At 43.4% G+C, this 25,769-nt stretch overlaps 1 protein-coding gene across 4 annotated transcripts; it reads left to right on the top strand.

Annotated features, from left to right (window-relative positions):
• The first annotated feature begins 4,004 nt into the window (after positions 1-4,004).
• Positions 4,005-24,271, top strand: SFPQ (splicing factor proline and glutamine rich). Of its 4 annotated transcripts, none has more exons than XR_006414184.1 (13): positions 4,005-4,824; positions 6,881-7,069; positions 7,197-7,498; positions 7,650-7,745; positions 9,816-10,012; positions 11,112-11,196; positions 11,420-11,537; positions 11,780-11,828; positions 11,905-12,026; positions 14,820-17,841; positions 20,548-20,595; positions 22,402-22,464; positions 24,180-24,271. XR_006414184.1 is itself a non-coding variant. In XM_044424726.1 (11 exons), exons 1-10 carry the CDS (start codon positions 4,105-4,107, stop codon positions 20,569-20,571), a joined length of 1,944 nt encoding a protein of 647 aa, XP_044280661.1. In that variant the 5' UTR covers positions 4,005-4,104; the 3' UTR covers positions 20,572-20,595; positions 22,402-22,465. The 4 variants fall into 4 exon arrangements, 1 of the variants encoding a protein (XP_044280661.1); XR_006414183.1 differs by having other exon boundaries at positions 11,420-11,579; XR_006414185.1 differs by lacking the exon at positions 14,820-17,841 and having other exon boundaries at positions 11,420-11,579.
• The last annotated feature ends 1,498 nt before the right edge of the window (positions 24,272-25,769 follow it).

Genomic DNA, 25,769 nt, shown 5'->3' with positions numbered 1-25,769 from the left:
GTCATTACAAGAAATCCAGAACTGGTCTTATACGCTCTCTCTGCTACATTTTGTCCAAGTGGTCTTACACTTCTGAACAGTCTTCAAGGGCAGCTCCATGTGATCTAATCACAGTAATCAAGTTTACAGATTACCAGAGCATAGATTCCTGAAACCAGGGTGCCCCTGTCCAGATTGTGGAATGCACTCTCCGGAGAGGTTCGCCTGGCACCGAGTCTATAATCTTTTAGGCACCAGGTCAAAACCATTTTATTTAAGTGTTATTTTAAATCAATATTAGTATTTTAATAGTTTTAATCAGTTGCTCTTGATTTAATTTATTTTTATTGGCTGTATATTGTTTTATATTTGTATTGTTTATTCCTTTTAATTTAAATGTTTGCAAGCCATCCTGAGATGCCACGCAGAGAGGATGGCATATAAAAGTCTTAAATAAATAAACAGGGGCACAGCTAGGCCACCAGCTGGAGCTGGAAAAAGGCCATCCATGCCGTGCCACTGGGCTACCTGAACCTCAAGTGACAAAGATGGATCAAGGCAACCTCCCAAGCCACAAGCCTGCTGCTCTAATGGGAGGCCATCCTCACCCAGAACAGGTTCAGCAGCCTCCTTTTGGTCAGAGGAACTGTCCAGCAGCAGTCTTTCCTGGATGGACCTCCAGGCTGCTGGCCCTCATCCAGGCCGTTATTGCAGCTAGAGCCGGTTTAGCATAGCCACAGGCTTGCCGGCTCATGGTCAAAGGGAGAAATATAGCTATGCCTCATCAGCATAGCAGTAGCAACGCACTCCAGATGACCTCACTCAGTAGTTTCATGTAGCTGTTAATAGCATGGGGGACAGAGGAGACCTCTGAAGAACTCCATGTTGGAGAACCCATGGGTGTGGACAGTATTCTCCAAGCTCCACCTTCTGGGACTACCCTACAGGTAGGAACGGAACCACTGCAATACAGTATCCTCCACTCCTGGCTCAACTGCAAGTTTATATCTAAATTTAGAAAAATGAATGCATACAGAAATCAAAATACAAAGATCTGAGCACAATGTGGATGGCTGTCACTTCTTTTCATTGGATGCTCACTGCTGATGGGGAATATTTCTTATGGTTCGCGATCCCCAAGATCCCTTCCACCAGAAGAAGGTCTTCTGTAAAAGAGGACGCATGGCCATTCCAACACTTCAGCCCTGTCCTTGACGCCCACATACCTAGCATGAATGCCGGGACACCCGGACCTCTAGGCCTGCACGGCTCTGTGGGAACTGGGATCGTGTGTGATGGGGTTCGGACTCCTGGGGAAAACCATGCGCCAGGCTTCTCCAGCCTGCCGCCTTCCACGTCTTGCGGACTGCAGCTTTCCCCATGGCCACCTGGGGAGTCACAGGCACCCCCCCGCAACTGCATCTGAGCACAATGAAAAACGCAACAGAGTACAAAGAGTCCCGCAAAACAGTCCAGCGTAGACATCGACAGCTTGCTTTAATAAAGCAGTCTTTGCCTTCTCAGCAGGGAGTTCCAGAGCGGGGGATCAGCCATCAAGAAGGCCCTTTTGCATCACCATCAAACTCACCTCTGTTGCCTCAGAAGGAAGGTCTTGCAGCTATTGAGGCCTGGGCAGGTTTGTATGGGAGCAAGTAGTCTTCCGGGTATGGTCCTCATAGGTCTGAAGCAGTGTGGGACAGTGGTTAGTGTGCAGCCAGTGCCTGCAGGCATTCCCTGCCGTGCAGAGAATGCTGGGAAATGTAATGTATACAAGTCCAGGGTATTTATTTATTTATTTATTTATTAAAACATTTTTATGCCGCCCCATTCGCCGAAGCCTCGGGGCAGCTTACAACAAAAACATTAAAATAACATTTTAAAATATATACAGTAAAATATATACTGGGTAAGGTAAGGACCTCTTCCAGCACAAGTGGAAAATCCAGTTCCCAAGAAGCTCTCTGGGGCTACATTCCAGAGGCAGATGGGGTGAAAGGCAAAATACCAAGAGGCCCCAAATGCCAGCATGTTTGAGTTGCAGTGTCATAGTGCAATTAGGTAAACCTTCAGAGAGGCATTAGAATGGGGCTGGGCAAGAGAAATAGGGCAAAGGCAGTGGGGTTTCATGGTCCAGAGTGCTGGGCTGGGAATGGGGAGGCCCTGGTTCTAGTCCCCATTCAGCCATCAAGCTCATTGGCTAAGTGTGGGCCTGTCACTGACTCTCCGCCTAAGCTGCCTCACAGGGTTGTTACTTGGATACAATAAAAAGAAGGACCATGTAATCCACCATAGGTTCCTTTCATGAGGAAGAAAGGTGGGATGGATGTGTAGCATCACCACCCTCCTGAGGCTTGGTGTGTATGGCATCCCATGTGCCAGGAGAGTAACTAAGCCAGTGGTGTGGCCCTGTTAGGCAACCTGTATGGTGCACGGTCCCCATAGCTTCTTTCCCCAGTGCCCAATCTCCTCCCATCAGGCTTCCCTGCTCTTTCTGAGCTTAGCTGCAGTGGAGGATGGGGTGGAGGAAAGGAGTAATGCAAAGTACTGAATGGAAGAACACTGCCTCGAGTGGGCACTTAAGACCCGTTGATACTTTGGATGCATCATGAGAAGACATAAGTCACTAGAGAAGAAAATCCTGCTAGGGAAAGTTGAAGGGAGGAGAAGAAGAGGAAGACCAAGCGAGAGAGAAACAAGCCCTGAGTTTAGATGGGCTGGGCTGTCATGGATAGGGCAATCAGAAGCGATTTCATTCTTAGGTCACCATCATTTGGAGGGGACTTGCATGTGAAAAGTGCTACAAATCGTTCTTCAAAGGTGCCCACAAAAAATTCAAGTTTACACCTGAGGAAACGTGTTAGTCTGTGCCCTGCCCCAAGGCCCCCACAGCTGTCTTTCAAGAAACTATCTCTGCTTAGGTTACTTCTCCCTGCTGCTGGGAAAATAATTTGGAAAATCTTTTGCTGCAGTCTTAGGCTGTCTTGCATCCCCCCAGCTTCACTATCTTCTTCAATCCCTCCAGCGAAATCCAGAAAGCTGCCCTTTGGCAACTCATATGTGACAATCAGTTGATCTTAATAAATTGGGCATTAGGCTATGTGCTGATGCAGTCTGGGGAACGTGTGGTGTAGGGCCAATTGTGCATAGAGCTGGTGTAGCATAGTGGTTAAATCATTGGGATGGGACTCATCCAGGTTCCACTAACCATGCGCCCTGAAGCTCTCTGCCTGTCTTTGTGCAACTGAGTAACACTCAGCCTAGCTGACCTCAGGGGGTGGTTATTGTGAGGATCAAAAGGGAGCAGTGGACCTTTTTTCTGACTATCCATAGGATTGTATACTTTGTTCATGGAAAAAGCCATGGTGCAAAAGATCCTCGATCAGGAGTAGGCACTGCACTCTGATGGCCTCATTTGTAACAGTAACAATAATAACAGCAACAAATACACAAGTTATCATCACCATCTTCGTTTTAAATGGCTGCTATTGCAACCCTGTCATCATGGCAATTATATATAAAAAAATTAATGGGTACCCATGGCAAGGAAAACTGGGTTACACCTGGTCAAAACACGTGGCAGTCACCCCAACGACTCGGTTAGCATCCAAACCCTGTCAGTGCGCATAATCTGGGCTCCTCGGGTTAGTCAATGCTATAGGTAAACCCCGCCTTCTGCTGTGTAAAAAATCCAATCAGTGCAGAGATCAGTTAACGGACCTCTCCCATCATTTAGCCACCTACTTGGGAATCTATTGTATACAGGAACTGTCACTCTACGGAGTACTTCGGCTCTGTATTGGCCGAATGACCAGCAAAGAGGCGGGAGGCAGTTTTAATTCCCACCCCCTTCTGGCTAGGCGGTCGATAGATTGAAACCGATTGGCTAACAGCTCTATCAACCCGACCACGATACGTTTCTACTGGATTACTTGAAAGGGGGCGGAGGAAAGGGAGAGGCGGAGCGTGTGCCGTACTGCGAGGCTATATAAGGATGGGACAAAGGCAGCGGCGAGGCCGTTTTTTTTTTAATCTCAGCGCGGTCGCCATTTTGTCTTCGGTCGGATACCGAGGCGGGAAAGAGTCGTTTCGCTGCCAGGTACCACGTCAACCGCCACCATTTTCGCCATGTCGAGAGACCGTTTTCGCAGCCGTGGAGGCGGCTTCCATCGGCGCGGCGGTGGCGGAGGCCGAGGCGGCCTCCCGGGGACCCACGACTTCCGCTCTCCGCCACCGGGCATGGCGGGCGGGATGGGGCAGTCCCGTGGCAGCAGCCACCACCACATCAGCGGCGGCGGCAGCCTCGGGGGCCCTCCGAAGTCGGAACCCGCCAAGCCGCCCAGCTCGGCCTCCACCCCTCCGTCGTCCGCGGCCTCCGTCTCCGTCTCCTCGAGTCCGGCGGGTTCGTCGCCTGCAGTGGGGGGATCCGCGCAGAACCAGGTTGGGCCGCCGCCTGCGGCCTCCTCGGCCTCCTCCGTCACGACGGCGAGCTCGACCCCGACCCCCACCACCGCCTCGGGGCTCCAGAGTGGAGGCCGAGGAGGGGATCAGCCAACGCAGCAAGCCGGTGCACCTCCCGGACAAAGCTCCGTCCAAGGCGGCTCCAAAAAAGGGCCCGGCCAGTCTCCCGGAGCGGGAGGCGGAGGCCCGGTCGGCGGTCCGAAGGGTGGCCCAGGAGGCTCCCAGCAGGGCGGCGGCGCCAAGGGCGGAGGAGGGCTCGGCCAGCACCGCGGAGGCGGCGAGAGGCGTGGGGGCCAGAGCCAGCACCACTCCTCGCAGCAGCAGCAGCACTCGTCGCAGCAGCCGCCGCCGCAAGGCCCCGGCGGGGAGAAAATGTCCGATGCGGAGGTGAGTGGCGCCGCGCGGCCCGTTCTCGGCCTTGCAGAGCACCCAGACAAAATGGCGGCGCGGCTCGTGCTCCCCGCCGCCGCGCGGCTCTCCCCGGCGCCATCTTGCCGGGTGGCGGCGCGCGTGCGCCGGAGGGCGGGGGGTGCGGCGTGGCCCCGGGAGGGAGGGAGGGAGGGAGGAAAAGGCCTGGGCGGGCGAAGCCGGGGTGCGGGTTGTGGTGGTGAAGGGGAACGGTGACCTAGGACGTACCCGCTGGGGTTTCGTAAGGAGGAGTGCAGAACGTCTTTGTTTTGCGAGCCGTCACAATTTCGCTTTGAAAAACAGCATGGCTAGTGTGAGGGGGTGTTGCGTGAAGTTCCTACCGCTCTTGAATAAGCTTGGGGGCGTTCAGATCTTCCTTCCTAGTTTCCTGCCTGTTGAGAGCCCTGCGAGGTAGGTCAGGCAGCGTGCGTGGCCTGCCCAAGGTCACAGACGGGGCAATCTTATGCATTTGGGGTGTTCGGATATCAGCTCCCTTTTTCTGTCCCTGGGAGGGGAGGGTTAATCTCGGTGTTTTCCCTCCCCTAAATGCGTTTGCGGGAAGTTTAAGATGTATGATTGGGTCTTTACTCACAAATGTTAATGTCCGCAGGCGGAAAGAGACAGTAATCCATGGCCTTTGAAATGCTCCTTAGGACGTAACCCAGTGCTCAGTGACGTGAGATTAAGCTCCACTGAATTCAAGGAGGATTGCTTTTGTTTAGTTGTGCATAGGATTGTTATACTTGTGGCTGATTGTGAAGGTCTAACCTCTGCTGTGTGTTTTTCATGGTTTGGGGAGCAGAATAGCTCCATGTGAATAAGCATGATACCGAGTGTGGTATAGACGATTAATTTTATTATCATGTTTGGAAGAATGGAGTTAAAATTGTTTTTGGTGATACCTTGGATGATGGAGAAGTTATAAATGACTTCGTAATGGACTTAAGCTGTGAGAAGTTACTTGGCTTTGCTCTGGAGATTGAAATAAATTCTTGAAGCTACGGATTTGGTACTGAATTGGGGTTTGGGGAAGGGTGTGGAATGGACTCAGGCTAGGCTGAGAGTGTTCATACAGAAGCTAGGTTGTATATGTGTATGCTGATAAATATGGGAAGGAGCCTGTGGCTATAGAAAATAAGTATTAAGTTGTAATGGACTTCAGTATATTGTGTAAGGTTCACTTACATGAGAAGGTACAGGGGTGAGTGTTATAATTTCTAACTTAATGATTGTACTGCCAATAAATATTAATGACCAGTTGGTGGTGAAAATGTAATTTCTTTTCAAAGGGTGTACTTTGCGAAGGAAATCAGTGTGAAGAATTTTATTTCTGGCATTGTGATTCGGTAACAGTTCTGGGAAGAGAAATGGTGCCCTGGCTTGCAGCAAGATATGCTTCTTTCCACATTTTAACTGGTTATATTAACATCTACTTATTTTGTGGACTATTTCCCAAATTTACAGCTTGTATTAAAAGTTTTTGCCTTTTATAGTAATACAAATATAGCTTGGACAGTGCCCTGAAACTTGTTTGGCCAAAGGGCAGTTTAGAATTTAAAAAAAATAGCTGGAAAACTTGTACAAAACAGCTTTAAAACTAAGATGGCAGCAACCAGTGCTGGAAATACTTTTCTTTAATGAAAAGGAATATGAGGCAATAGGTCTTAGTGGGATGTGCAGAGATGATTTATAGTAAAGCCAGAAAATTATTTAGTTGGTGAGAAGTATAACCATTTCTCAAACAAATTTTGATTCTTCAAGTGTTGGTCTTTAAGTATGGAAGGAGAAGTACATTTCCTAGGAGCAGCAGAACAGAACTGCTTATCGATTGGGGTGCTAGCTTGAGAGATGCATGTAGTGATGAGGGGTGATAATGCATATGTATGTATATGCTTAATACTATGTGAAATAAATGCTAGTGCACTCTAGAGGAAAGTGGCATCGTATTTGACTTTGCAGGGCCATCAGTTTATATTTTGCATATCAAGCAATACCCAACATCTTAGCAAGTCATGTCTCTCTGTGTGTATTTTAGGGCTTCAAAGCCAATCTCTCTCTTTTGAGAAGGCCTGGAGAGAAGACTTACACTCAACGATGTCGTCTTTTTGTTGGGAATTTGCCTGCTGATATCACAGAAGAGGAGTTTAAAAGGCTATTTTCTAAATATGGTGAACCTGGTGAAGTCTTTATCAATAAAGGAAAAGGCTTTGGCTTTATCAAACTGGTAAGCATTATTTCTACATTGAGTATAACATTTTTATGCAGTAATATTCTTGTACTCTTTGTACAATTAGAGCATTTTTTTAATTCTTAATAATCTAACAATGTCATTGTTATTAACTCATTCACAGGAATCCCGAGCTCTAGCTGAAATAGCAAAGGCAGAACTCGATGATATTCCCATGAGAGGAAGACAGCTTCGTGTGCGTTTTGCCACCCATGCAGCTGCCCTTTCTGTCCGTAATCTTTCCCCATATGTATCGAATGAACTACTGGAGGAAGCCTTCTCTCAGTTTGGCCCTATTGAAAGAGCTATTGTGATAGTAGATGATCGTGGCAGATCTACAGGAAAAGGCATTGTTGAATTTGCATCGAAGCCTGCAGCACGAAAAGCATTTGAACGATGCACTGAAGGTGTCTTTCTGTTGACAACGTGAGTAGATTGCAGTGTTTTGTCTAGTTGTATATAATGGATTGTAGCACTTGGCCTTTAGATAACTGAATGCGAAGGTCAGTACTCAAAAGTAAATATATAAGTGTACATGTGTATTGGTATATTTAACATATTTTGCTTTGGGTTTTAGAACTCCCAGGCCAGTTATTGTGGAGCCACTTGAGCAACTGGATGATGAAGATGGTCTTCCGGAAAAACTTGCCCAGAAAAACCCAATGTATCAAAAGTAAGATTTAAAGTTATATAAATAGCATAAGAACCTACTTTTGGTTGAAGGCTGGTAAGGTCATCTTTTCTTTTTGCCTCAATGAATCTCATTGCCAATTACTAAAAATGTTTTCCCATATTGAGAAATGCTTTTCTTTACCCTGAATTGAGAGAATTTAATTTCTTGACATCGGCTTTTGTTGACAAAATGTATACCATGTTAATTCTGTATGCTTGTATCATAAGTGTATTTTCCTCAAGCCTAATGTAGCTGAATTGTGAAATTTTGGAGGAACTGATTCTGTGCACTGGAGATAAGTTTGCTCAATAGCATATTTCCCTTATGATCTTCAGTGCATTTTTTAATAATTAATCTCATGCTTGAGGAGATAATGTGCATGATAAGCTTTTTCTTGTGATCATCACCTGAAAAAATGGCATGAATTTTGGACAGTACTGGCAGAAATGGAAACAGAGCCACTAAGGAGTGAGAGGAAGGCATAATTTGCAGAAATAAAAAACCCTTAAATCTAGGAGAGCAGTCAGCTAACACCCCCCCCCCAATATATTGGTGACAATTGAGCAATTCTCAGTAGGTGCACAGTGTTTCAGCTGGAACAGAAACAGGAAGGGTCCTTATCTGGCAAGGGAGCGAGGCTGATGGGATTCTTGTATTGGAGCAGTGGGCTTTCTGACAAATTGAGCTACTTGTATTATGATGGTTGACTAAATTGACTTATATTGTGGTTACTGCTTTAGTCAGAGCACAGACATATCTTTATGCATGTAAACTTTTGAAATTGGAGGGTAATCTTGTTCAGAATGGGAGGAGCAGTGGAGGCCATCTTTGCTTCCTCATCTTCCTGTGCATTTTACTCAGATGGACATTTTTGCCTACCTAAAGTGTTTTGAAAGGAGAAAAGATAGCCAGAGAGTCATCAGGATAACATCCTCCTGACCTCAAAGAACAGCCTGTATAGTTTTTCTCTGGTGGCATTGGGGGGGGGCAAGTAGGGGGAGGGCCTGAAACTCTGCCTAGCTCTGATGTTGGAATGCTGTCTCTTACTTTGGAGCGGGGAATCTGAAGCATTGTATGGCCCCTCAGATATTATCTACGGGCCATAGGATCACTTGGTGGTAGTTGCAGTGGGGTTGCACTCCCTCTTAAGGACAAGGTCCGCAGCTTGGGAGTGCTCCTTGATCCAGAGCTTTCGCTTGAAGCTCAAGTAACAGCGGTGGCAAGAAGCGCTTTCTTTCAGCTTTGGCTGATTCACCAGCTGCGTCCCTACCTGGAGAATGACTGCCTGGCGACAGTGATACAAGCATGGGTAACTTACCGACTAGACTTCTGTAACGTGCTCTGCGTGGGGCTGCCCTTGAAGACGGTCCGGATACTTCAATTGGTGCAAAACAGAGCTGCCAGGTTGCTGATGGGGACTTAGTGTTGTGCTCACATAACTCCAGTGCTCCGTCAGCTTCACTGGCTCCCCATTGAAGTCTGGGCCCAATTCAAGGTGTTATTGCCTATAAAGCCCTTAACGGCTTGGGTCCTGGTTACCTAAAGGAGCGCTTACGTCCATATGTGCCCTCCCGCCCCTTGATCGCATTAGGAGGGTGAGCACCTGGAGGAGAGCTTTCTCTGCGGTGGTGCCCAACCTATGGAATGCGCTCCCCAGTAAGGTTCTCCTGGCGCCATCTGTATTTACTTTTTGGTGCCAGGCCAAGAGCTTTTTATTTAAATGTCATTTTAATTGTTGATTTTATTTATTTTAACAACTTTGGCCAGGATGTCTCCAACTGTATTTTATTGTACTACTGATATTTATTTGTAAGCTGCCCCAAGGCTTAGGTGAATGGGGTGGCATATGAGTCTGCTAAATAGATAATAAAATAATTGAACAATATAATATAATTGATTGACAATATAATACTATACATATGAAGTTCTTAGATTGCTGTGTTGTAGCGTACACATGGACTTCACTTTTCCTGAAAGTTTTGTCTTGATTTGATGGCTATCTTTGCCAACATTGCTGCTAACTACTGATTAGTGTAGACGTGTTAACTGGATTTTCAACTGAATTTCTAGGGAGAGAGAGACTCCTCCACGGTTTGCACAGCCTGGAAGTTTTGAATATGAATATTCCCAGCGCTGGAAATCTTTGGATGAAATGGAGAAACAACAGAGAGATCAAGTAGAAAAAAATATGAAAGATGCCAAGGATAAACTGGAAAGCGAAATGGAAGATGCCTATCATGAGCATCAGGCAAACCTCTTGCGTCAAGGTAAAGGGTTCTTAGCTGGTTGGTTTGTGTCCTTTTGACTACCACCTGATTGCCAAAGCTTTCTGGAAAATACACAATTAAAACTTATACAATGTAAATGCATTAAACAGTATAAAAGTTGAAACAGTCTTGTGGCAGTGCAAAGATGTACCAGACCTAAACTAGAAAGCAGAAAAACTAAAAAGGTCTGTCTTGATGCCAAAAAGTGACACCCCATGTAGCAGTTATGTGAGATGCACAGAGACAGTCTTAGTAGCCACTTAATTGCTTTCATTGAGTAAGGGCTTCCGAAGTACTGCTGAAAAAGATCATAGGGTCTAGGAGAGTGTGTATGGGAGAAGAGTGCTTAGAAATGCCTGGAGTTGGCCAACAACTACTTGTTTGCATGTATTCCTTGCTCAAGAAGGTGATATTAGCAACTATCTTATAGTTGTTAGACATAATCTGGAGCCATGTTAGGTTTTTTTTCAAAACAGCTAAATAACTACTTTGTTTAACGTGGCTGGATCCATTCCTTCTCTGAAGGAGTTGGTAGTCCCCTGGATCTATTTGTACCATCCTTCTGTTAAAACATTCAGATTCTGCAGGATGTGGTTCAAATATAGCTACATTATACATTGCAGTGTAGCAGTATTGCAGACTTGCTACTTAAAATCAGGTGTTTTATTTTTGAGAACCTCCTGAATAAATACTACATGCATAATATTGCTGGAAGACTGTTTGGAAGTGTGGTGCTGTGAAATACTGGCTACCTTACTGCTGCTGTCCAGATGTGGTTAAGCTATTGCTAAGTCAGTGTATTCTCACATGCATACATGGCCCTGACTCTTAAATCTGGAAGTTTAAACATCTTTATTTTTAAACACGAGTGCTTAGATGGTTGGCAGCCTGGTGCTTTTTTAAAAATTGGATTTGTCAGTGAAACATGTTTAGCTGTACTCTGGTTCAGACATACGACCCTGAGAAGACTTTTTTGTAAGCCATCCAGAGACACATAGTGATTGGACAGGTTAGAAATATTCCAAATAACAGATCAGATACTGATCACCTGTAATTATTACAATGTTTATAGCAATGGTGATTTAAACCATTTTTTCAGATCTCATGAGGCGACAGGAAGAATTGAGGCGTATGGAAGAACTTCACAATCAAGAGATGCAAAAACGCAAGGAAATGCAGTTGAGGTATGTTACCAGCTTTCAGCCTTATGTTTATGCATTAGCCTGTTAACCCTAGCTGAACATTACTTTATGTGTAATGAGTAGTAATAGTAGTTTGATGCTATTGTGGAAGCTTTCAATTCATAATTTAGTGTATGATAGCATCATGATACAAACTAACAGGTGTTTTTTGAGTCTCCACAGATAAGTTAATGCTTTGAAGTCTAATAGATAATCTGAATTTCAGGCAGGAAGAAGAGCGCCGTAGGCGAGAGGAGGAGATGATGATCCGCCAGCGTGAGATGGAAGAGCAAATGAGAAGACAGAGGGAAGAAAGTTACAGTAGAATGGGTTATATGGACCCTGTAAGTCAGGATTGGAAGAATTTCAGTAATCTTGTTACACAGGTGCCTGTCTTGCATGCTAATCCCTATGAATCCCATCTGCTTAGTTCTGTAGTTGGAATATTAAAATGTTCTAGTTTTGCTTGTGGAATGCAGTGAATTGTTGACAGCCCACAGAGTATTTATAGCTGTCCATGTGTCCAGGAGTGCAGGCTTGTGAAGGGGTTTACCTGTTCTTGAAGCTGTGTATTTTTCTTTGCCAGAGGGAGAGAGACATGAGGATGGGAGGCACCACCACAATGAATATGGGAGGTAAGTCTTTTTAGTTGAATTAGCTCACGCAAATGAACAGTGATCTGCCCTTTGTAATCACTTTTTCCTTTTGTAGATCCCTATGGTACAGCTGCTCAGAAATTCCCACCTTTAGGGGGTGGTACTGGCCTTGGCTATGAAACCAGTCCTGGAGTTGGACAAACATCTATGAGTGGCTCTATGATGGGAAGCGATATGGTAATGTATTCTGTGGCAGCTTGACTTCCGTTTCAAACAGATTTTGCAGATGTGAAGCACCTCTTATTTGTGTTGATCCCAGGTGACCTACACTGAATCAGGATTTCCTTTTCCAGCAGTGTACATAATATGATATCAAAAGGCTTGTTGAGCAGTGGGAAACTGAGCCCACGCTTTGCCAGTATGGCACTCAAACACTTTTGCTGTGGACACCAGCAGACTTTTCTGTGGCTAGTTGGCTTTGGAGTTCTTTAGTTAAGCTTGGAAAGGAACTCTGAATTTTGTGATAATCAAATAATTTGTGGGGGAAAATCACTAGTTCTTGTTGAGTTAGCTTAATGAGCAGAAGTGGCCTTCATCACTTTCTGAACTTGAGTTAACTGTGGTGCATAGAAATGAAATGAATACTTACAGAATAGATTGAGACACACTCTTCCAAGCCAAATTATAAGATTAGTGCATATTGTGAAAACTAAACCTTTACCTTTTTGCTGATGCTTCTGATTAGACAGGTAGTGATTTAGATAGTGTTTTGCCATAGTGTTTGAAGAGAGAAGCAGTTCTCTCTTTAGGTCCTTCATGTTCTGTAATTCTTGATTTGCTTGTTGACTCTCAAGGACAATATATAAATGGATCATGATGTTTAGCCTACTGCTTAAATAACCTGACTTAAGAAGATCCCTGCTGGATAAGGCAAGAGGTCCATCCTGCTCCTCACAGTACCTAAAACCCAATAATGTTGGAATGCCTGCTTAATGCCTTTGGAATGCCCCCAAGTAAGGCATGAAGGCGGCACTTCTCTCCTGTTGCTGCTCTCCAGCAACTGGTGTTCAGAGACATACTACACTGCCTGTGAACATGGAGGTGCTGTATAACCATCCTGACTAACAGTTATTGATGATAGACTTGTCCTCCATGAATTTTTAATTTGATTACCGCTGTACTTGCAGGCTTTGGAGAAATATCTGTATTCACACTCTTCTGTGTGGCACAGTCTCCGGGTCTGCTTGGAGTAATGCAACAGTAGTGCAGCAGTGCCCATAAGTGGTAAATAATACTTCTGCAAACGAAGTGTAGTCAGTGCTTGTGTTGGTGGTACACATTCACTTTTAAGAGTGCGCTGTAACACATGATACCAAATCTTGGTCAGTGGTGGGGGGTGGGTCAAGGCTAATCTGTGCAGTGAAACATTTGCTTCCTAAGTTGAGCTACTTGTAGCTCGTGTCACTTTTGTAGAAACAAATCTCTCATTTTTTTCCAGGTGCTAATTCAGATGGTGTCCTATGGCTGTGACCCTATAGTTGAAAGGAGTCAGCAGTTAGTAATAGGATTTTATTGAATTAGTTTGGTAAATCCTGGATGTATGTTTTCAAATTAACAATATGCACACAGCATATGAAATACTTGAAAGCCTCAGTCATTTGGAATGGTGATACTGGAAAACTGTGCCTGATGTTCTAGTGGATGGTACTTTGCATGTAGCAATGTACTGTGTTTATCTGCTCAAGTATGTAATCTTAGAATCTTACAAGCAAATACATCTGTACACAGGATTTCTTCATCTTTGGTAAACTTGGCCTTTGGGAGGTTAAATTGGCAATCTAATAACTGTAAGACAGTTGTTAGAAGAAATTTAACCGTTATAATATGGTAGGAATTCCAGACTCCTTGTGACTCCATGATTAGATACTTATGCAAATCAGTGAAGGGCTCATGCATCTGATGTGTCATCAGTGATTTTTGTGGTGGAAGCACTCTGGAATCTAGGTTTTGGTTTGTGGAATTACTGGGGAGAAAAACGTGCGTATGAGCCTTTCACATAATAAGTCAGCATCTGTATCTGGTTAAGGGATTCATACAGTTAGTCTGAGGAGTCCCTAAAGTGAATTGGCTCTGTAGTAAGCCACTAGTTTCTAAGCTGACCTCACAGCACTAATAACAGTCTTTGATCTATTACACCCTTCTTTGTGCCTAATAGCTCAATAACAGAGTACAGTAAATAAATTGGTAGGTTAACTGGTCTGCTTTATTGCAGTCTGGGAGATTTTTTGTGGGTCCATGGGAGACTGAAGGTGTTCTGTAACTGCAAATTTATAGTGGACTTTTTGCTAAACTTCATAATGATATTAGAGCCTATTTGGGCTTTATTAGTGCAGTGCAACAACTTTTAAAAGTGCAAGTTTGTTTCCTGCTTTTTTGGCGTCTTTGCTAGAAAAACATTTAGGATCATGTTAATCCTTGTACTAAATTAGCTTATTAACAAAGTTTATCAAAGTCTTAGCAACGGCTTCTGCATTTAAGAGACTGTAATCACTAGTCATTTCCCAAAGGAGAAGGTCTCATGCCTTTTAACTGGTGAGTAGGCATGTGCTTTACATGAGGCAGTTAATGTTTCAGGGAGCAGAACCTGGCTTCTTGCTAGGTTTAGTTGACTGACAACTTTGTACTGCAGTTCAGATGATCAATTAATTGTGGCAGATTACCAGAATTCTTTTCTGAGAGGATTCTTGGTTCAAGCCTATACTAATGCTTGCATTTTTAGCACTTCAGGGAGTATCTGTTTGCTGAAACAGACATTTGAGAATGGATCAAGTTGGGAACATACCTCAAGGCATGTATTAAATTAAACTAATTATTAAATTACCCTTTTTTCCTTTCTATGTTCCCGGTACCTGTGGATCGACTCAATGGTGATTGTATCGACGAACGTTGACTACGGAACCTTCTAAAATATATACTTAACACACATGGACATCAACTACACATAATGAACTCTTAACACTGTTCTAATAGCGCCCTGAGCGATTTGGGCAGGGAGGTGCGGGGCCTGTAGGTGGCCAGGGCCCTAGAGGAATGGGGCCTGGAACTCCAGCAGCTTATGGGAGAGGGAGAGAAGAATATGAAGGCCCAAACAAAAAACCCCGATTTTAGATGTGACTCCTAGATTTTCATTCCAGTTCTGTTTGTCTTGTTTAGACACTACTTTTTTTTAATTCTTGCATTTTAGTAAGAAAGCTACATTTTTATGGATGTTAGAAACTTAATGACCTAGCATTTGTAAGTGGTCTGGGCAAGAAAAATACAATTATGTAATGCAGTGTTCAAAACCTAGCTTTTTGATGTATAACGTCCCTACCTTGATGGCAGTGTACCGTGTGCCATTTGAATTCCCAAGTGTAAACTTTTTTTACTGTGCTTAAAATAAATAGACTAAATGTAGCAATGATTCTTATATTGTAAACTTTGCCAATTGCAGTTTCAAGTATACAGGGTGAATATGCTGCACTTTCCAGTGTGCAGTACATTGCTTGGCTCTAATCTGGTGTATTGCGCAGTATGCCTTAGATGCTGCCATGGCATAAAATGTCTTAATTGACCTACTTACCTACAAGTATGCAATGTTGACCTAACAAGACTTAAACATGAAATGTTACAGGTGAAGTTTCACTCTGCAAAGTCTCTAGCTTGAGTTCTACAGAAGTTGCAGCATTATTAGTGCTTGTTTGAGTTTAGGAACCTCAGTTGCCCTTCAGTAAGAGAGCAAAGGGAAACTTTATAAAATAATCCAGGGTTAACTTTCAAATGATGCAGTCAGATAAGTTAGATTTTACTGAGTAATGTGGGATTTGCTGCTGTGGGTGTGATCTGGTAGCATTTGCTGCTGGGTATCTTAACAGCATTTCCATTCCATGTTCCATAAGTCATGACATGGCTTGTATATACTGATATCCCCTTAAAGGATGGTTCAGTGTGACATTCCTTCAATATGACTCAGTGTATAGGATTTGGGTGACTGAATTTACAGTTAACATTTAATCATGCTTGTCACAAGCAGTGAATATGGGAGGGCACTTGTATTTTTATAACTTGTATCATAATTTGGGAACTGGAGTGCAAAAACGAAAGTATCCTTTGAAACTTCAGGGTTAAAATATTTCATAGAGTCTTGCATTGTAGTAACTTGCCAGATAACATTTGACACTTGGAAGTCTAAATACAAGGGTTGCATAGTACAAAGTTGTGTTGAACCTTGCAGAAGAGTTGCATTTCTCAGCCTTAACTTATTAAAAACACGTGTATGAATTCAAGGTGTCCTGGAATCCATGATAACACCTAAAATGCTGGGTGCAGAGTTACCCAGTTAAAGCACTAGGGGTTGATGAAATTAAGATCAACCTGATTGGAGACCAATTCTTGAGTGCTACATAGCATTTAATTATTTAAATCAGGGGTGGGGAACTGATTTTCTGATGACACATTTATTTAGAGGTAATTTGGAGCTACAAGCCAGCAGTGTGTGAGTCTGGAGCCAAAAAGTGGGCAGAGATACTCTCTTTCTCAGCTGTTTCGTTCCCAGGAGGTGGCTGTGGAAGAACAGAATAGCTTTTGACAGAAATCTAAACTGGTCTCCCCAGCTTTTATTACTCCATTTTGACTGTCTCCCAACCTTCCTATTCTCTTGGTGTTGCTCAGTCCCATAAAAATTAAGCCCTTAGGTCCAGATTCCCCATCCCTGCTTTAAACACCTTACTTGGTTTTGAGAAGAATGGACTGCCTTAAAGTTTTTGTAACATCAGTGGGTAAAGTCTTGGTGCCATAAGTTACTAAGCACTTTGACTATGCAAACTTGTTAGTACAAAGGTTATGTGCTAAGCAACCAATTTAAATGCAAAAATGCCGGTAAACTGTTGATCGTCAAGGTTGCTGGATGATTGCTTCTAATAGAGTGTTGTGGTTGGATGGTTCTGCATTCCCAGATGCATTCAAGAATATGAAAGATGAAGCCAGCTGCTATTTAAACTGTATGGGGAAAAATTAACCTGCAGTTACTGATGCAGAGATACCCTTGTAATACAATTCAGATTAAATGTCATTGTGTGTTAGGGCCTCAGCCATTTGCAGGTCAGCTTTTAAAAGGGTGTTCCCAGGACACCCACTGTAGGAAATTTTGAGATCAACAGAGTTGGGGGCCTTTGGACATGGACACTAATTTTCAGTTTATTTTTCAGATTACATGCCATTTTTCCTTAGGATGCTGGCACATACCTAAACCATGCTCTTTTGTAGTACTGTAATCTTGAAGAGTGAAGGAGGCTGATGGTCCCATTATCTTCCTAAGGTTCATCTCTTGTTTCATTCTGTCTAAAAGTAGGCTGATAATAAATCTGGAAGGAAGTAGTGGGAGCTGCAGGAAATTCTTATACTTAATCTGACAAGTGCTGTTGTCAACTGCACATTCAGTACCTGTACAGTAGTTTTACTTCAAAGCACGTTAAGTAGGGTGGTCCCTAAGTACTAGCAAATTAATTTATACTGGATTTTCACTGAATTGGATGTTTCTTGAGTAGCTTTTCCAAAAGCATCTTCAACCTTTGTTTGGGCTTACTTAACCAGTGCATTTGGAGCAGAAGAGTGACTGTTAAACTTACGCATGCCCGCCATGCTTTTATAAAAGGACATCAGTGCACATTCCAGGGTCTTCCAAGGGTTGGACACCCCAAGCATGCTATACCCACATCTTTGCCAGTTATTAATAACTGAATTTCTGTTTCTGTGCGTATTCTGTGGTACCTCCGTTTTTGAAAAAGTTCTTGGCGTCTCCTTGGCAACCACTTGTGGCAGCATGCTTTTTTCTGGAGTTGAGACTGCAATTTGACACTGTTTAAAAGTAGTGGCCTGCTACGTAACAGCACTTAGACAGCATTTCTGCAGTGCATAACTGTGAGGAACGTAGTACCACAAGTGGCAATGGACATTAGGACCTGGATGTAGTATTCCTGCTTGCTCCGAGATTCTCATTGTCGCCTGCATACAGGTAGGTAAAAAGCACTATAATCTAACTTGGTGACTTTCTGTGTAATCTTGCTGTGGGGGTACTCTGGCATCACACTCCTGACCATGGGATTTCAGTGCAGCACTACTCATACTGTATGTTGCTTAGAGTTGAGGCCTAGCCTGCAATCAGCATTAGGCAAGTTAACAGTGATGCTGAGAAGTGTGCCTCAGACCCGTGATTGATTCTTCGTGCATATGACTTGCTTCCATCTTTACTGTGTGCCAAAGACCTTCTCAGAACTCAGTGGGGAGGGGAAAGGGAGTACTACTTGGTAAATACCCTAACTGCTCAAGGTCCCGTTGGTTGCTCATAGGAATAAGTCTTTTCATACATAACAGACTCATGGCAAAAGTCACATGGCAGCTTTTTCTTGGCTAGGCAGATGAATTGATAACTTGCCCAGGGCAAAAAAATGGTTGCTTTACTGAGCTTGGAAGGTGGGGAGTGGTATATTGTAACGGTAGTAGTCAGTTATGTAATGCGTTTGGGTGGTTGTGGGATGTTGGCTATGACACTTGTTCAAACAGTACACTGAAGAATTGATAGCTCCCACTTCACATATTTCATACATCTGACCAAGCTGCTTTTGGTTTATTGGTTGTGGAAAGATATAATGGGGTTACATACCTAACATGTATTACCCTCCAGATTTCTTGGCTTTGTTGTGATAGTTAGTTCAACATTATGTGTTTGTAAGCAGTGTTTCTTATCTGGTTCTTGGCCAATGCACAAGAATAAGCAATATAATAACTCAGAGTTGAAGTATACTTCCGTCATACCTAGGTATTGTATTTCAAGAAAAGATGCTTGCTAATGACCAGGATTCAGCAATGAATCCTTAAGATAACCAGGCTGTGGGCTGGATGAGCCAGTCTTACCCAGTTTGCAAGAGAAAGGTATGCTTGTAATCTGGAGTATGTAAAGTATATAACATTGCAAGAATAGTTTCTTCAAACTAGGACTCCACTGCCAGTGACTATAGCATCACCATGAATTCATTCAAAAACCAGTATGTGTCCTGTGTGATAGGGTTGCAAATACGTTCATCCACAGTAGATCTCATTTGTGACCAATATGTCAAGAATTTTCTTGATGTGTGGGATTTAATCAATAACTGCTCTCTGCATAATTGGATTGAGTTGATACTCTCACTTAGAGCAGTTGAGCTGGAATAAGTCCGTGGACCATATACTTACAGTGCTGACAGGCATATGGTAGATACCTTTACAGGCAGTAACTCTTGTCTGCTCAAATACCACTTTGTGTAAGTGGCATGAAAAATAACTAAGTGCTTGCATTGTGTTCCATTTTAATTTTCATTCTGGTCCGTGAATTGTTTTGATTTCTTGCAAAAGCTGACATCAGAGCTCAGGAGTGTGGTGCCAGAATACATTATGCGTAATCTGCTAGGCCCTCAGTTTGGATTTACTGGTGCTGTCAGGAGAGAAGCACTTCAGAACCTTAAGGGGGAGGGAAACTGATTTACTATACTGAGTGCAAAGCTATTGGCTGCAGTCCCCTAGTCCCACCCCAATAGCTCAAGAAACCAATCTGTGGCTAGCTGTACATTCAAGCAACAAGGGGAGGGTGAACCTCTGCAAATGATTTCCTGCTGAACAGGAAGGCCTGTGGTCACTTGCTCTAAAACGAAGCCCAACATGAAGAGATTGTGCTTTTTTAGGTGTGTTTGGACCATTGGTTGTTTTCCACCATCACAGCTAGCAAGGTTGGAATCAACAGGTCAGTTGCAGATCTGTCTTTATGCCACTTGGTGGGGTTAAGCAAATGCTGCAGGGGTGGGTGCTGGGTGGTGGGAGGAGACTAAGAGGAGACCTCTCCCACTCTGGATTGTTACATTAGCATGTGCCTGTGAAAGCCCATGGTGGGTGTATACAATTCCCCATCAGATAACTATGGCATTGAACACCAGTACAATGGGATGTGGAAAGGGATGGCTGCAAATAAATAGCGAGTGATGGAGAAGAACATGATTTGTGTTACTACATCCTAAAATGTGTGTGTTCCTTCTGTTTTGCAAAAAGATTAAGCCAAGATGTGGACTTGAGGAAACTGGCACATTGACTGGCTTGGCAGTGTCTCCTTACCTTCTTAAGGGCCGTTAAGTGTTAGTTGCAGGTGGAAAGGTTGTCCTTTCACTCACTGTGTGCCCTTAATGAGACTCTGAAGAGGGACTTGTGGGATAGAGGGACAATGGCAGGAGAAAAGTTAGTAGAAATTTTAAGAAAAAAATCCCTATCTGTATTGTGAAGATTCTGAAGACATTTGGACTGGCGTTCAATTAGTACACAGGATGATTTGGTTTATGGGGAGGGGGGAGTATGGCAGCAATTCAGAGAGGCAACATAGTAGTGGAATGCAGTGGCTTTGCATCTGCACATACGGGGTGACACACCTCTGGCTGCAAATACCTCATGCGTAGGCTGGCAGTTGAGGGTTCAGAAGTCATTAGGACTAGCTGCATTTGTTCACTATCCTGTGTTTCAGTCTTTTGAAATAAAGCATTCATCTTCTTGTGCCCCATGCTGCTTCCCAATGACTGTATTGGCATAATTTGTAAACTCCCCTCAATTTACCAATCCATAAGTTAACGCTGATGTTTAAATTTCTGTTTTCAGAAACTCTGCAGTCTGTATTCCCGTGCTAACTTCATTTCTTATTCTTTAGGTGAAGGTAATACCAGCTGGATGAAATCAGAGTGCTGTTCCATGTGAGGTAAGGATCACCGTCAAGTCAAATATAGCCAAGCAGTGATCAGAGGCTAAACCTTTTGAATGGGGGAGATGGACACAGCACAAGGCATAATATTCACCAGCCTTGAACATGTCCGTCATATGAATGTCTTCCAAACCTTTTTTCTCAGACCTCCTCTGTAAGGATCTTTCCATTGTCCCATTTGGTTTCTCTATTCTGACATGCATAAATGACAGCTGTTTTGCAGCTCATAGAAATGGGAGGAGAAACAATAAGGCTCTGTCTACTAACCTGGTTATGTACTTTGTTTTCATAAAATAATTAACTTAGGGATAAACTAGTGATGCAAAGGTCTATCTGAAATCTGATTTTCTTGTGCTTGCGATACTTGTTTCTCATGCTTAGCCCTGGCCTACAAAGCAAACCAAGCCAAGACCAAGTCCTTAAATGCCCAGGAATTCTAGCGGACTCCTTCTTTGCACTAACCCACTAAGTATCCTGAGCAAGCAAATCATATGCAGAATCTGTGAATCTGTAATATGTTACCTACTGGACATTTGCACTAATGTTTGGTGTGAGTCATACTTAGGATGGAGAGAAAGCAAGCCAGAGTTTGAGGAGCTGAGCTGAGAATTCCCACCATCAAATTGGATCTTAGACATCATGGCAATAAATGAAACCATTACTTTTGAGTTGATAATTGCTGAGATAATATGCCATCGTGCGCTGTGGCTTATTTTACTCAGTGTGCAGGCAACACATTGCATATGTAACTTCCACTTACGTTGTGTTGTAAAGTCTTGTGTACAACTTTCACATAATCCTAAAACTGGGTGATGTAAATGAGGGTTGCACATCCAAAATGTTGGTTCTTTGCGGTTTCATGTGAAGAGCTGCTTAGTTTCAGATGTTTTGCTATAACTGATAAGCTTAAGTCCATTTTGTAATCCCCGATCCCATTGCTCTCAGATGTATTGAACTAGAATACTCTTGCCCAGTCAGCATGGCCATAGACCAACACACGTGGAAGGCAGGCACCAGGAGGCTTGCAGGCCTCCCACTCCTGTTTCAGTTGATCAAACTTAAAGCACACACCTGTATGTGGACAGGCCCAGTTTAAATCTGTAGGAGTTGCAGGTAAGTGCAGGATTGTTACATTAGTAGCACAAGTACAGAGGCTTTTAGGCTTATCTTAAACTGTTTGCCTCTGAACCAGAAAATGAGTGACTTCAAGCATGAAAGTGGCTTCTACTTTATATACTCTTCAAAGGACTATTTAATTGAAATGTTAAACTCTGCTTTTCATTTAGGACATCTTGGTTCAGAATTTCAGTGAACTGGCAGAAATCTAAAGGAGAATGTGATGCCAGAAGCCAGGAATAACTCCTGTTTGGAAATGTACTGAAATCTGGATGTTCTTCCTAAAGAATATTCTAATAACACTTCATAGATAACAAAATAAAATATTTCTGATAGAATTCTGAAAATCAAGTGTGGCATAAATTAGTCTGATACATCATGGAACAGCAACCATGGGGTTATAAAAAGCAATGCTAGATCTTTTTCAAAATTTTGTAGCTTGTTTTGAGTTAATTGTTAATATGGTATACTCTGAAGTGATGACTAAGGTATTTTGTATGAAAATAGTTTCTTTTTTAAAAAAACTGTATTGAATCAATCTGAGTTAGTTTTTTGTTTTGCCTAAAAAAGCATTCCACAGTAACCAGCTTTAAAGTTATCCAACCAAGAGTACCTTCAGTGGTAAATTCTAAAGCCTATCTACATTTCGTATTAGTGATACTACAAATCTGCTTTTTCTTACACTAGAGTACTAACCAGCGGATGACCGCATGACAAAATGGAGAGTGGAAAGCACTACACAGTGTGTGGGTAAGTATGAGAATGGTTAGCATGGGACATTGCTGCTGTCCGGGAAATTTTGTATTGCAAACAAGCAGTTTCCTAAATCAATTTGAACCTTTTGTTACATCATGTTTCAAGTTCGATATAGAAGGAAATGTACATTATGCAGAAGGTTGTACCAATTTCAAACTTGGCCTGTGAAAATGCTGATGAATCTTTTTTTTGCTAGGCTTAGTGATGTATACTGTTAAAATGCAAAAGCGAATTCTTCCGTTTTTCTGTAGTGTAGTAGAGGCTATTTTCACATGGCTTGTATCCTTCCATTTGTCCTGATTGGCAAGGTAAGGTAATGTAAATTAGAATTGCTGTCATGTAAAGGAGCAACTTCATCCTTAAAGTTGATAGCTGTTGCAGCTGTGAACTGGCCCTGCCACCTTTTACTGGCTTTTTTCTACTACCTCTTTTTACTCCAGCTTTTCCCATAGTTGCAGGAAAACAAAAACCAAACCCACTTTTTCCCCTTTTTTCTGGTGAAGGACAGCATCCCTGGCATGTTCTGTGGTTTCCTTACGGAGCAGGCATTGCTCCCAGGAGTGAGTTTCTCTGGACAGGATTTCATTAGGTGCCCAGTGTTCATTAGATTTTTGCCCTGTTCTGGATGGGGTTGCACTTTCTCTAAGGGACAGTTTTGGGAGTGCTCCTCTACCTAGAGTTCTTCTTGGGAGTTCCAGGTGATTACTGTGGCGAGGAGCACTTTCCACCAACTTTGGTTGGTCCATCAACTACATCCTTATCTGGATGAGCTGAGTCTAGCAACAGTAGCCCATGCTCTGATAACCTCCTGATTGGACTGTTCTAATCTGCTGTATGTGGGGCTGCCCTTGAAGATGGTCAAGATAGTTCATTTGGTTTAAAATAGAGCAGCTAGGCTTTTGACAGGGATTGACAGGTGTGAAGCCAGTCCCGTACCACCTGCTCTGGCTACAGTTTGAAATCCAGGCCCCATTTAAAGTGTTAACTGTGATGTATAAAGCTAAATGGTTTAGGGCCAGAATATTTGAAAGCGTCTCCTTCCATATACACCTGCCCAACCCCTAAGATCCTCTTCTGGGGTCCTCCTTTGGGAGCCCACATTGAAGGAGATCAGAAGAGTGGCTACTGGGAGAAGGGCCCTTTCTGCAGTTGTGTCCTGGCTTTAGAACTTGCTCCCCAGAGAGGTGTGTCTGGTGCTGGCACATTATTCATTTTGACACCAGCCCAAACCCTTTTTATTTTCCCCGTATTTTAACGTTTAATGTTTTAATGATGGCTTTTATCTATTTGTTCTATTTATTGTGCTTATTGTAATGCCATCTTGAGACCTTTGGCATAGACAGGGTATAAATTTTTTTAAATAAATTAAGATGGATGCTGTTCTCTCCAGTGTAATTGGGCTTTAAATAGGTTAAGGTTTTAATAGCTATTATCAGCCATAAGCGTGCTGCTCAGTCCTGTAATAGTTACTTGAGGGGGAGATCATATAGGTTTTTTAAAATTGGAAAATCTATCTTGAATGTATATCATTGCTTCTGTGCTAGTAGAATCACATTGTATCTAACCGGTTGAATTCAGACTTGGGATTCAGTTTGCTTCAGTTTAAACAGTTAATGTGCCATGTACTATTCAGTGCATTATATTTTGCCCATGTTGCGATATATCAATCCTCAGTAGAAAGAGTTTAACTTGGTGCATTGCTTCTACAGGAGAAAAGAGCTGGTCCTGAACCCAGGAGAGGTGACCAGGGACAGCAAGAACCATTTTGTCAAGCCTGCAATAAATAAATCAAATATTTAAAGTGATTGTGTTTTCCTTTTAAAAAAAAAAAAACCCTCTTAAAATGAGTGCCTTAGTTTCTGCCAGTTCCAATTGTACTATTGGATGTGGCAAAAACATGGGGCTATTACACTGAAGTACTGAATTGCCCAGTACCTTGCCTTTGTTGTGGTCCTTGCAGACAACCTGCTCCAAAATTACTCATGAGTTAAACATGTTTAAGATTAATACAGTCATTCTCACCTAAGTGTGCTTAGGAACCTGATGTTGGGTAGACCAGTGCTTTTCAACCTCCCGTCTGCTGGAGATTTCTTGCAGGTGTGTGTGGGGACTGCATCCTGTTTTCTGTGGACTGGTGTGGGGGCTGGTTGTGCTTCACCTCTTCTTCCTGAGCGTCACTATTGTGGGGGACACACTGAGGGGGGAGCTGGGGAGGGGAGAGATGACTTGGTGGGAACTGTACTCTTAACAGGAAGTTCCTCCTGATGTACAGCTGGAATGTGACTTCATCCGACTTAAGCCAATTACTCCATGCCAAGCCAGAAAGAGAAGAGATCCTGGCCTTCTTCAGTGTGACAGCCTTTGAAGTATTTAAACAATGCAATCACATTCCCTTAGGGAGCTAGTTCGCCCACTGGATAAGTGTGCAAGCTAACGAAGTGGTGCACACTAGATAAGCAGGCAAGCACGAACAAAAACGAGCTAGCAGTTACAGGCAGCCAAACATCTACTCTGTATTAGCACTGTGGATTCTTGGCTAGTTGTTCCATTGCCCTATACTAAAAAAAAATCCCCCCAGTCTTCTCAAGGCTAAACATAACCAGTTATTTCAGTCCTCGAGGGCAGGCATGTCCAAAGTCCGGTCATGGGGCCAATTGCGGTCCGTTTTCAAATTTCGAGTGGCCTGCAGCATCTCCCTGCTGGCTCAGCCTGTCGCTCATCCCCGCCAGCCTGTGTTTTTCCCTTCACTGCACAGCGGTTCCTGCAGCTGTCCCCTGCTGCCTCCTGCTCCTTCAAGGCTGGTGGTTATATTTCACCAGAAGATGGCAGTAGACCAGAGTCAGCACTCTCGGCACGTGACCCTTGTGACAAGGCTTGTGTGCCCATTTCTAAAACGGTGACTGTAACTAAAGTTGACAGGGCTGCCGCTTCCAGGACACGTGGAAATTTGGAGTATTTTTTCACTGAAATATGAAACAACTGTGTCTGCCTAATTTGCCAAGAGACAGCTGTTTTCAAGGAATTCCAAGAGGCACTACCAGACGAAACATGCTAACTACAACAAGCTAACTGGGAACGAACGCGGCGAAAAATGGAAGGAACTGGAAGCTGCTTTAACACCACAGCAGTGCTTTTTCACAAGAGCCCATGAATCAAATGAAAATGCCACAAAGGCGAGCTACGAGGTGGCAACGCTGATTGCCAAGCACTGCAAACCTTTTACTGAGGGTGAAATTATTAAAGACTGCGTGATGAAAATGGTGGAGAAAATTTGTTCTGAGAAGAAGCAAGAGTTTGCC

This window comes from Varanus komodoensis, unplaced genomic scaffold, assembly GCF_004798865.1.
Source record: "Varanus komodoensis strain SLA01 unplaced genomic scaffold, ASM479886v1 scaffold15, whole genome shotgun sequence".
NCBI classification, from domain to species: domain Eukaryota; kingdom Metazoa; phylum Chordata; class Lepidosauria; order Squamata; family Varanidae; genus Varanus; species Varanus komodoensis.
Note: the sequence above shows the minus strand (reverse complement) of the source record. Positions and strands in the feature narration are given on the sequence as shown.